At 40.1% G+C, this 12,519-nt stretch overlaps 1 protein-coding gene across 1 annotated transcript; it reads right to left on the reverse strand.

Annotated features, from left to right (window-relative positions):
- Nucleotides 1-1,641: 1,641 nt before the first annotated feature.
- Nucleotides 1,642-12,519, reverse strand: gpr108 (G protein-coupled receptor 108). The gene is made up of 18 exons (XM_019271872.2): nucleotides 11,891-12,519; nucleotides 11,256-11,375; nucleotides 9,907-9,957; nucleotides 9,628-9,719; nucleotides 8,379-8,449; nucleotides 7,993-8,195; nucleotides 7,853-7,915; nucleotides 7,648-7,749; nucleotides 7,431-7,564; nucleotides 6,627-6,702; nucleotides 6,406-6,479; nucleotides 6,197-6,314; nucleotides 5,972-6,102; nucleotides 5,709-5,752; nucleotides 5,218-5,267; nucleotides 4,950-5,033; nucleotides 4,137-4,258; nucleotides 1,642-3,350 (listed from the first exon to the last, which is right to left on the reverse strand). The coding sequence occupies exons 1-18, from the start codon at nucleotides 11,984-11,986 to the stop codon at nucleotides 3,263-3,265; spliced, it is 1,719 nt and encodes a 572-aa protein (XP_019127417.1). The 5' UTR covers nucleotides 11,987-12,519; the 3' UTR covers nucleotides 1,642-3,262.

Raw genomic sequence — 12,519 nt, forward strand, 5'->3', positions numbered from 1 at the left:
GGTCAAGAACATCGTTAATCCATCATACTGATCCATGAGGGGATTGAGAGGAAGTCCCAAATGTATATTGCTTTTCTGATACAGGCTGTTTATGGTGTACAATGTAACCAAACTGAGCAGTACAAACATTAGTCTACAAAAAAACAAACAAAAAAAGAAGCTTTGGCTACTTTAAAGGACCACACCATTGTGTTTATTTATAAATTGTGAATATTTGACATTATTGCTGACAATTTTAGAAAACATCCTACAGGTTTTTCGGAATGTATTATCATTTCAGGCAGCTGATGGTCTCTATTTATTTAGAAAAAGTAAAAACTGGAATAGGGCTGAAACAGCTATGTTCATTATTGATTCATCATGCTCATGAAAAATGGATTGTTTGAGCTAGAAATTTTCCAACAGGAAAAATGCCTGTCACAAGCTCCCAGAGTCCAAAGTGATGTCTTCAAATGCTATTTCATCTAAACAAGCTAAACAAGATATATATTGAGAGCAACATTACATAGGCACAGGCACAAATTTGCATATTTGTCATTTTGAGCCCACCAACCACTGTCGTAAACATGGACAGCCTTGTCCGGTGGCCTTGTCTTGTTTCTCGCTTTTTCCTCTTCTTAGACTTAGACTGCACTTTATTGATCCCTTTTGGATGACTCCCTCGAGGAAATTGAATTTCCAGTAGCATACAGACACTTGTGTACAAAATAAAGAAGGTACAAAATACAAATATAAGATAAACAATAGACTCTTAGCTAAATATATAAAGTAAACTGTAAACAATAAACTCTTAGCTTCCTCCATCAACATCACCTTCTGCCTTTTTGCCTCTGTCATTATGTTCATGGAGGCCGCTGAGCCTCGTTATATTTCCCGCTTGCCCAGCTCCTGTTCTAGCACAACACCAGCTCCACTTCCTAGGCCTTTGTGTTCATGTTGGACCCAGTCTTTCATAACAGGAAGCTATTTGAGTAAATGTTTTCAGAGTCTTTAAGTGCAAGTTGATTTAATAAGTCTGCTTCAGTCATGATCAAAATGTACACAAACGTGACATCTACTGTGCTGGTTTAATCAGTTTAATTTAGTACATTTTAAATGTATAATTTCAGTATGTTCATGAAAACCAGAGACAAGGATCAGAGGGAAAGGGATGTTCGAGAGCTGTGGTACTTTGTTTCTAACGTGATACAAATAGACATCAACAAGTATGAAAGGAGAGATTGTCTCTCTTAAAGGGGTTCCTCAATAAATCTTCAAAATCAATTGACTCATCATAACACTACTCTGCTTGTGAAGACAGATGTATAGCGTGCGTGTGGCTCTGAAGGAAGTCTGTCAAGTCTGAGAAAATTGGACTATGACACTGCAATTTTTCTTTTTTTAAATGGAAAGACAAAGGGTATGGTGTGAGGGCGTTGAGCTTGAAAGGCAAGCGAGGATTTACTAAAAATATGTTATTGCTGTTGCATAATTGGATGTGTAGGATTTATATCTTTTGACTTTGACTAAAAGCCAGTACTGGCATTGAATTTTCTTTTAGAGGACACCCTTCATTATGGAAATACAATGCTAATTTCCTGTTAACACATTTAAAAAAAAGCAAATTGCTTCAGTACATATCATACTACAGTATATACACACACACATAACAACTTTATTTGAGACCTTTCCAGAACATCAGCTTTATTGTGGTTATTCACATCAAACAGCTTTCTGTAACAAGCACAAAACCTTTACCGTTTAACTGGTTTACAGACTGGTTACTCCCGTCGCCCCAGGTACACAACACAGAGACCCTTAAGACACTAACAGTCTGTAAACACCGTCATCCCTGTACAGGAGTGTCAGTAGTTCTCAGTAGTCTTTCCTTGCTTCCTCATGTTCTCTTCCCATCTGTCAAAAAATTTCATTGAAACTGAACAGGTGTCTACAAAGCCTCTATGCAGTTCTTATGAAAGTGTTATGTGCCTCCTTTTGTATCGACAGTCTTCCTCTGTAAATTATTTACAAATGGCCATCTACAACGCTGCCAAGCTGCACACATCTGATTTTTTTTTTTATTCCACCAATAAGTCATCAATAATTAATAAAATAAGCTTCACATCAAGAGCAAGAAGGTAAAACCAAAAGCAGACAAATTCAAAAAAAAAAAAAAAAAAAAAGGATCAGTTAGGTCACTTCTCGGCCCAGAGTGGCACAGCATGGCCAAAAAACATAAATAAAAATAAAACAAACAAAAAAAGAACAAGGCTGTTAAACACAAGTAGGGCCACTGCTCTCGTTATTTCAGAGACAGATCCAAAAATTATGGAGGTCCACATGTCACCATCTGGGCTGAATTCACAGAGATGTGACCTCAACCACTAAAGCACTAAATTACAGCAGCAGTCCATGTGACGGACTGGGAGGAGCTCTTCCCTCTCCAACACAAACAATAATACTGAAATATAACATTTCAATATGCAGTAAGTAAATATATTGAAATATATACAACCTCTTCCATCCATATATTTCAATATACAAATCAAAAAAACGTTCTGTATACTGTACTGCAATGAAGCCGTTGTATAATGACATACAACGACATACGGTGGGACATTACGGACTCCTGAATAGTGGGAAAGAGAATAAGATTGTTGCCTAAATTTTAAATATATACTGATTAGCCTTTTACCTGAGTATGGGCTGTTGTCTCCAAAGGGAAGAAAATTATATTTAAAAAAAACAAAACAGAAACGAATGTTGTGTTATCTCATTCTCACAGACACACACACCTGTACTCACATCACACACGAAAAGGTACAGCTAAGAGGCTGAAGTACCGTTTTTAAATAGCTGATATAAACACAACGGAAAGCATGTCTTTCTCTAAAATGATAATTATCTTTGGAGAGAGAGAGAGAGAGAGAGAGAGAGAGAGAGAGAGAGAGAGAGAGAGAGAGAGAGACTAAAGTACATCAGAGCTCCTTTACAAATCTCCACCTATCCCTCCATGTGATGTGGCAGGAGCTCGTCTCCGTCTGAAACCTTTTCTGGGTGGAAGTGTTCCGAGAAAATGGAGAGCGTCCAACAACAAAGTTAGTCCTTTTTTTTGCATAGCCAGACAGTGGCCACTACCACTGCAACCACTTAAAGAGTTTCAAAAAGGGAAAAGCCGTCACTGGGGGTGGGGAGCCTTGGTCCATGTTCACCCCTTGGTATGAGCTGTGGCCTGGGGATGTTTAGTGCCCCCGCCCCCCCCTTTAAAGATGCAGCCTCTCGCTCACAATGTGGACTCTTTCTGGCGATCACGTCCATTACACGTCTTCTTGACTTTGGAAATACCCTCCAGTGCACCTGACTCAGTCACTCTGGACACAGGGAGAAACAGAGGAGCAACAGCACTTTATTAAAAAAAAACAAACAAACAAAAAAACAAACAACTTTAATTCATCCTTTATCCATCACAGACAGGCATTAAAAGGTCCACTGTGTAGGATTCAGAGGCACCTAGCAGTGAAGATGCAGAATGCAACCAAATAAATACTCTCTCCTTCCAAGCATGTAGGAAAAAACACATCTAGATCAGTGTTTGGTTTGTCTGCTCAGAGCTACTGTACTGAAATGGCAGTTCAATATGGCGGACTTAGTGGAAGAGGACCCGCTCTCACTGTAGATATGAAGGGCTCGAAAACATACTAATGAATATTGTATTCAATTCCTGCCAATAGATACTCCTAAATATTACACACTGGACCTTTAAATGTAGCCTAATCATTGTAGTGTTCAGATGTTTTTTTTTCCAGAAATGCAAAACGCATTTTGTGATTGGTGTTGTACATTTATTTACAGTTTAACAGTACAGTAGTTAATGCGCGACCTCTCATGGTCTAAACTAAATTATGTAAGCTAAATGTGCTCACTGCCTCCATGATAACTTTATCTAACGGTTTATATCACCCAGAGAATGATAGGGAAATATCTCAAACACCAAACCCAAAATTGCTCCTGATGTGAGTGTGAGTGAGTATATGAATGGGAGAATGAGAGGAAAACTGTAGAGCTTTAGATAAATGAGGGCAGGCTGTGTAGACAATGTGGCATTCAGACATTAAGTGCCAAAAGACTGTAGATAAAAGGGAGTAAAAACTGCTTACACTTCATCCATCTCTACGTCCTCCTCGTCTTGTGGAAGCTGGAGGTAGGGGTTATTGGACGCGGGTCGGAATTTGTAGCCCGTCAGCACAAAAAAGATCAGAGTAGACACCTCCACCAGAAACTGAAGAAACATGAGAGAGTGTGTTTAATTACAAAAAAAAGAAAAAAAAGTACTGCAACAATAATAAAAACGATCACTTGACCTGTAGTTTAACAGCTGCTGAGCTTTTAACTTCATCCACTTTCATTGTATTAAACACATTTCTTCCCAACCAGCTTCATATTATTGCCATCAGATCATTCAAACATAAACTCCTGTGCAGGACGAGGACGAGTTTGCATGTTTTCATCATAGCCTAAAAAATTTGCCAATGCCAATAAACCTCTGAGGGGAAGAATGATGTTCTTGACATTTGTTAATTGAAATGAGATATAACGTTATTTATCCAGAGGGAAATTTATGTGCAAAGTAGGAAAGAGTGCAAATATATAAAAGATTAGACATCATCTATAAAGATGCCAATCAAACATCTGAAATGTAAACAGATACATATGATAAACTCGTAAGGTGCTAATCCAGTGTCTATATAAACAAGTTAAAGTAAACAGATTAACAGTGAGATGCAGATATACTTAAATAAACAAAGGGATTTACATTTGTGATGTGTTTGCAAACGTCAAAGTGTCGTACATCTAAATAAAAAGTGCAGCCAATTCTCATTCTCAGTCATTGTTGAGTAATGAACAGGGCACTGATCTGTTACATACACATACATGTGGTCAGATTGTTAAATACATCATCGTTATCGTACCTCATAGCACCACTGCCACTGGAAAGGCATCGTGACCTTGAGCAGAATGGCTATGATCCTCGTGAAGTAGATGTAACACACGATCTGAAAAAGGAAGGTTCTCTTGAGACAAAACAATAAAAGCATGTGCATCACGCAACATCAACAACTTTAGCCTGAAATGTTTGCAATCTGAGTGGATTGAGCTGTCAATATTGTGGTTAGGCAATTTTAATTTCACTGGCAATCTAATAATGGTCAGCTCTTGTAGATGGGTTCAACTGCTTACCATCACATAATAATGCCGGAAGAGCTTGAGTTTCTCCAAATTCATGGCAGCTGAAAGAGACATGAACCAAATTTTTATTTGATAGCAGCAGCTGAAGAGTTATTGCTCATGGTTAACGAACAGCTCCAGTCTAGGTCAGGTCGAATGCATAGCTGACGTTATGCAACAGTACTGTAACATTAGTCAAGGTAACGGGGACACTTCACATACGAGTGGGATGTTTGGACACAGATCTAAAAGACTCTTTTATGTTTATTGGATTTATGAAAGTTTATTGATTCTTAAATGGAAATATTTAGAAATGATATTCTCATTTTGGGATAGTGTGATTTTGATACAGTACTAGAGGCAAGGAATCTAATCATTGTTAGGGCTAGGGCCTCTTTGGCCTTTGATGAATACAAATTTATTGGTGCATCACAACCAAAATGTACTGCAGCAGTTTTATTAAATTAAAAAACACGTGACAGGAACGTGTGTGCAATTCTCACCTTTGCCATCGGTGTTAGAAGCCTCTTGTAGATGTCGGATAGACCTATGAAGACAGGTATGTTTGAGAACACGTGTGCAAAGAATGCACTGAAAATGTGGCACTTTGCTATACGACCACTTTGCAACAAAGGTCATCTTCTTCCAACTAGCCTCTGTGGAAACTGCTTATACAAAACTAGTCTTAATTCAATTTTTCAATGGATTTTTTGAAAATGGAAAATGTAACTGATACACATTAGACAGAACACATGCACACACTGACCAGACAACGGGGAAAAGGATGGCTCCACAGCAGATGAGGTCAACCAGAAAGAGGATCTCCTTCCACAGATAGTATTCACTGGAGCCTTCCTCTGTGGACTCGATGATGATGTATGCGACATTAGCCAGGACCTGGAGGACAACGGGTGAGTTAGTCAGCAAAAACAAAATTCACCGGGTGTGAATAATGACACACAACTGTTTCGTTTCTCAAGCACACACACACCTGCAGAGGGATGACAATCATGAAGATCTTCTTTTCCTTGTCAGACAGGATGTATTTCACGAAAGCCCAGCCGGTGCCAATCAGAGACAGTGTGATGAAGAGGAGAGCCCCCTTGAGCCTGGAAAGTTCAACACAAACTGTAAAAAAAAATAATTCAAGAATAGTCTTGAATATCTTTAAACTTCATATCCTGGGGAAATTGTACTTACAGGTGTGTGATGTAATACATGACGGCCCAGCCTTCAATAGGATGCCCCTCGGTGTTGATGAAGTGATAGTTGATCTGAGAGAGACAGAGAGAGATGTTACATAAAAAACAAACAAACTGTGAGCTCACACAGATCAAACACTCACAACAATATAAGCCAAATACAAACAGGAAATATCAGAGAGAGGACAACAGTCTGCTCTGTGCTCATGGTGTACTTACACTATGGAAAACCAACGACGTGGACTTGGTGAAGGCCAGAGCTGCCATCAGCCAGTGGATCTTAAACACACTGTACCTGTGACGAACACACAGGGAAACATGGACCTTACATAGCGAAGGGTTTTTATATTTAAGCATGAAGTCTCTCGCACTGTTTATGTTTCAGTATGGTCACAGCAGAGACAGCCTAGGATGTTTTTGGACACCTCATCATAATTTCTAAGAGTGTTTGTACATGTTTTTTAATTTGACAGAAAAAAAAAACAACTAAAAACATCAAGCGAACATTTAAAAAGATGGTTGGTAAATGTGGTCCATCCATTTTTTAACATTTTGTCTTGTCATAGCAGGAAAAGCACAGGTGTGATTGATAACGTGTGAAAGAAATGGCTGAGTTTCTTTTATGCGAGCCACTTCCAGGGCCCTGGAATGTGTGGTGTTGTTTTCCAGGTTGGCTTTCTGGCACGCTTGCTGGAACGGAGCCACCATTAACTAATTTCCTGCTTTGACAAGTCAAAATGTCTCAGATGGAACGTTCATGTTCCTGTCAGGACGATCTATAATAACCTATCTTTTTATCTAATGTCACCATCAAGTAATTTCTTTATGATTTATGGCTAAATACCTGCAATGCTAATTACGTTTCTCTTGTTATAATGTCGCTGTTTTAACAACTTTAGAGGACGTGAACAAGCCATGGCTCACACAATCCGCAAAGTTGTTTTTAAATAGGGAAGTTGTAAGATTCTGCGCTGCAGTACTGTGAGCGACCATGTCAGTGTGCGTGTGTGTATGCATGTGTACCTGTGCTTCATCAGTGTGTACACCCAGATCATGGCGGCGGTGAAGAAGACTCCAGCCATACCAATGTAAAGACGAGACAGAGGAATTTCTGCTGCAGACAGATAGCCGGCTGGATTTTTCTCAGTCACTTCCACCTGTACAAGACACATTCAGGTTAACACATGAGTACTGACTAACACTGTGTATGCACGTCCTAACATACCAACACTCAACTTACAGTGAACGAATAGGGAAATTTTTGTCCAGGCGGCTGGTTGTGACAATAGTGGAACTTGAGGCTGTACAGACCCTCTGCCAGCAAGCCGACCACAATGCTGAACTATGGAGGGACGACAAACAACCGTCAGTCAACTGTCATGCCACAGAAATCAAATCAAACAAACATGACTTCATATCACATTTAATGGTTCAGAAGTTCTTACGTTGAAGTTATAGGTGCCTTCAACTTTTTCCAAAGCTAAAGTCAGTTGTTTGGTCTTCTCGAGCTAGAAGAAAACACAGATTAAAGCACTGGTTTCATGGATACAGATCGCACAAACACACACACACAAACATCTCTTACCTGGAATTCTTTTTTGTCGTCTTTCATAGGTTCTTTTGTAGGCGCTGGGCTTTTTTCTACCTGACCTTCATGCTTGTCCGCACTGCTTGTGTCCACTTTTTCTTGATTGTTTGGTTTGGCTGCATCTTGTTCGGCTGGTTGTTTATTCGCTTGTGGACTCTCAGGAGGAGCATCAGGCTCAGCAGGAGCTTCCCTTTTCTCAACTACAGGAAACAAATACAGGTTCAGGACACCCCAAGCTGTCATATTCCTTGGCTTTCACATAACTGTGCTACGCGTGAGCTATTTTTAAATTCTCACGGGATAGTACTATATGATTCCATCATTTATTCTAGTGCTTAAATAAGAAGATTTTTTGAGAGTTTAAAAGGGTACGTGACACTGACCTTTAGGTTGCTCAGTCTTTGGCTTTGCGTACAAAACGTTGTCTTGGAGTCCCATAGCCGTCACGTTGACACTACAGAAAAACATACCACACACATTGTACAGTCAACCTTCAGATTTGGGGGCACAGGTGCTAAAACATACACACGGCTTCCAACCAACCACAGGGCAACCAATTTTTGGCCATTGGTTGCAATCAGTTGCCACTTTAACATCTAAAAAAAACAAGAACAGCTAACTGAAACCGTGCATCCCAAAATAACAGGCTGACGACGCTGCACGTGTTGGTGAATTTTAAATACATTTTTTGGCTGAGGTGTGAAAATTTCGACTAAACCATCAACATAAAAAAATCAATCAAATCTGAAAGAGAGAACAGAAGAACAAGTAATCAGTGAATTGCCAGATTCGTTTATGAGGGATCTGTTAAGATAAAGACAACAGATGCACTATGGGTTATTTGTCTATCAGGAACTCAGGGTGGACTGCCAACACATCAGATTCAAATTCTGTTAGGGTTTTTTTTTTTTCTGAGCCGCAGCGTCTGTTTTCAGCTATTCCCAACGTGGAGAAAGTGTAACACGCACTGCACCCAGCGTCTTTTTGTGTGTGAATGCTCTGCCTTTCTTGTGCAGCCGCTACAAGTGATTCTAGTTGAAAATCTCAGAAAAGCACTGGTATGGACTGGGGGCTCGTCGCCCTGGTAACCAAGAAAAAAAAAATGGAGAGAGATTTGTTCTGGCTGAAACGTTTATCCTGAGCTTTATGATACATCAGGCAGAAATCATAACAGACACACTAACGTAACAAATGAAAGTGAAAAACCTATGCTGAGAGTTCTCCACCATGTTTTGTTATTTATGGTCACTCAAGTGTCTCTGTCTCCCTCCTCCGCTCCTACTCACACATACAGAGTGGACAGCACGCTGCAGTGGAGTTGCTGTTTTACACGCTGACAGCACGTTTGTTGAGCGAACAGCAGAGTGTTAAAAATTGTCATGGAGACAAAATCGAGCCTGCAGTACCTAATGCCAGCACCTTTCTACCAGGAAAAAACACCATGTGGACACAAACCCTTACTGTAATAAAGCTTTAAAAAAAAAAAAAAAGGAAAGCAAGGAAGGGAGACAGATAAATGCACAGTTTCTTAATTACTCAAAACATAAGGTGACTAAAAAAGGAAACCATATTTTCAGTTTCTGCAACTTAAAGCACAATTTTTTAAAGCTAGTGTTGAACCCCGATACTCACCTGAGCGTGTTTATATCGATAAGAAAAAGAATGAGAGGCTCGTTATTGATCATCTTTGGGATAGTGAGTGGGCATTGCTCCGTCTCCTCTGCCTGGAGAAAAAAAAAAAAAAAAAAAAAAAAAAGAAACAGTCAAATAATGACAGCTGAACAGCCAACCGCACATCACACCGCAAAACAATGTGTTATCAATAATCTGATGGATCAGTGTCTAACATTGGACAAAAATCTGCAGAGAAAGCATAATAACGCAGAAATATTCAGGATTGGATGGACTTACTGTGTAGGACAAGACTCCATTCACACGTGACCTGGAGAGGCTGAAACCGATCTAAAAAAAATAAAGTGTTATAAATGTGGTCAGTCAGTGGGTTAAAAAAAAAAAATCACATGATTTCCAACAGACATACGTTTCACAATACATTTGCCCATTTACGATCTAATGTCATTTCTCAGCACTCCATGTATGTTTTAACTCTGGCTCCACTGAAGCTTCCAAAGTAAACTAAGCAGTCAAAACACCACAGGTGAAACCACTCATCACACAATCTACAATGCAAATTAGTTCACTTGTTTGAATTTGTGCTGCTGGAAACTCCCACAGTGAACTGCCTCAAGATAATGGAGACTATCTCAATTCTCCATACTTCATACTTCCATAAGTTTTTTTCATATTTACATGATTCAATGAACGCTGGCAATAAAGGGTGAGAATACAAAAAAGAATATCGGTAAATGAAGCTCTTTAAAGTATATATCCCAATATCACTGCAGTCATACAGCAAGCTCTGTATATTTTTTAATTAATCTCACTGATAAAGCTTTATTAATTACTTTATTTTCATTTATTCATACCACACAGCGATTAACATACTTCACTGAACAAATAAAGTGCCGCATTTTATCAGTCCTTTTTATGATCCCTCGAATAACAGTTTGACCTGATAACATTAGGAGCGTGTTAAACAACAGTTGCCTTAATCTACCTGCAAACTGTTATTTCAACCTATTAAACCGCACTGCATAAAACAAAGTACCATGTGTCTATCTAATAAGATAAGTCTTTACAGATCATACAGGCACACAGAGGAACAGGTCGTGCTTTTGTCCTAGGCTTTGGGTAGGAAAGCAATACTTATAAGCAGGATCAGCTTATTGTTTGCTTGTTCGCTGTCCTGTACATTCCCTCCCTCTGCAAACCCAACATCTGCCCGCAGCACCACACACACCATCATCTTCACCCCCCTTCTGTAATCTGACGCAAACATGGTCAATCACTTTTTGACGTTGTTGCACATTATTTAACTCTGTTATATACCTTTAATATATAGTTTTTTTTTGTTCTTAATAGATGGTTACTTGTTTACATATGTTGTTTTTGTTTGTTTGTATACTGGAGTATTGTAACAAAATAATTTCCCTCTGGGATTATTAAAGTATTTATGATTCTGATTTAATTCACAGTAAGAAAATAAAACATCACCAACATAAAGGCGAATATAAAAAGCGTCTCTGCTTGCCTTATACAATAAAGTCTTTTGTCGGACTTGATTCCAGCTGTTTAAAAGCTCGGCGGCAGGTAGCTGCACCTCTCACGAACACACATGCACACAAACAAACACCTCTTACCGGGAACGTGTTGTAGGTCTGCGGCGCCTCGGAGAGGCGCAGAGAAATCAGGCTGACATTCAGAGTCCCGTTAGAGTAGAAACCAAAGTTGTTGAGGTCGACAGCATACCGAGTTTCATTCTGAGGAGAAGGACAGATAAAGAGACCTGAGCTGCTGCTGCTGTTGTTGTTGTTGTTGTGAAAAAAAGCTAATGTTAGCCTACATAGCTACCACCGGTGTTTCGGATTAACGAGCGACCGTGTTAACTGGTTACCGTCGGCCAAATGCTTCGGTGGTTGTCGTAGTTACGTCAGATGGCGAAAACAGAAAAATACCGACCTTCCTCTTTGTTTTTTGTTTTTCCCCCCATTAAAAAAAACAAATAAACTACCTGATTCGTGTCTAATTTGACAGCTACGTTTCCTCTGTCGTAACTACGACAACCGCGGATGCATTTCGCCAGTTAGCCCGAAACACTCATTAGCTACGTTTTATCACTTTCCTCCAAACCTTATCTGCAACAATGTCACAACAACAAACACGACGTGTCGTCTCATCAAAGCTAATTAAAACCTCCACACTCAGCTAGCTAATTAAAAAACAAGCGTTAGCTTCCTCTAGCTAACATATGTCGACTTCAAACCGGTCACTTTACCTTCAGGGTGAGCTTGTGTATCCTTGCTTTGCACCCAGCCAGCAGAAGAATGAATAAATATCCAGCCACGACACAGCCTCTGTGTGCCACAGCCATCACCGGGCGGGTAACGGGGACTTCACTGCTAACGTTACCGAGCGGCGAGCTCACCAGACGGCTAAACCGCGAGCTAGTTAGCGGTCTCAACCGGATCTTTAAACTCGATGTTTTGGGGTCTTTAATCACGTCGTTTGTGTTCAAATTACGCCCGTTTAAGTTGTCGTCTCCCCAATCTTTTGTGCTTTCATCGCGTCACCTAAAGAAAAAAAAGCTAAACTCTCGCTTCCTGGTGTTGAATCCACGAACAACACATTTAGCCAAGGTGCGGACAGAAGCGTCATCCGCTGCGGGCTTTACATCCGGTACACCGCCACAGGCGTGATGCAGCGAAATGTACACACGCAGGGAGGAGACGTGAGTTACGTGAGTCTGTCAGTGTGAACAATCCACATTGGTGAGTTATCCGTCTGTGGAAACGAGTCGAGTTTTTCGCTGCTAAAAGTTTTGTCCGCACCTTGTGCTGTGTAGCTTCGACGTGGTCACGTGGCCCAGCGTTTTGACAGTGAGCTTCCGGCTGAAGGTGAACGAGC

The sequence above is a fragment of the Larimichthys crocea genome, chromosome X (assembly GCF_000972845.2).
Source record: "Larimichthys crocea isolate SSNF chromosome X, L_crocea_2.0, whole genome shotgun sequence".
Lineage (NCBI taxonomy): Eukaryota > Metazoa > Chordata > Actinopteri > Sciaenidae > Larimichthys > Larimichthys crocea.

Excerpts from the sequence above, each read along its gene's own strand:
- gpr108 (XM_019271872.2), bottom strand. The coding sequence starts at position 11,986 with ATGGCTGTGGCACACAGAGGCTGTGTCGTGGCTGGATATTTATTCATT. Across the intron at positions 7,565-7,647 it reads AATTTCCCTATTCGTTCACT|GTGGAAGTGACTGAGAAAAA; the intron begins GTAAGTTGAGTG and ends TGTCTTGTACAG. Across the intron at positions 6,703-7,430 it reads TACACACTGATGAAGCACAG|GTACAGTGTGTTTAAGATCC; the intron begins GTACACATGCAT and ends TGTTCGTCACAG.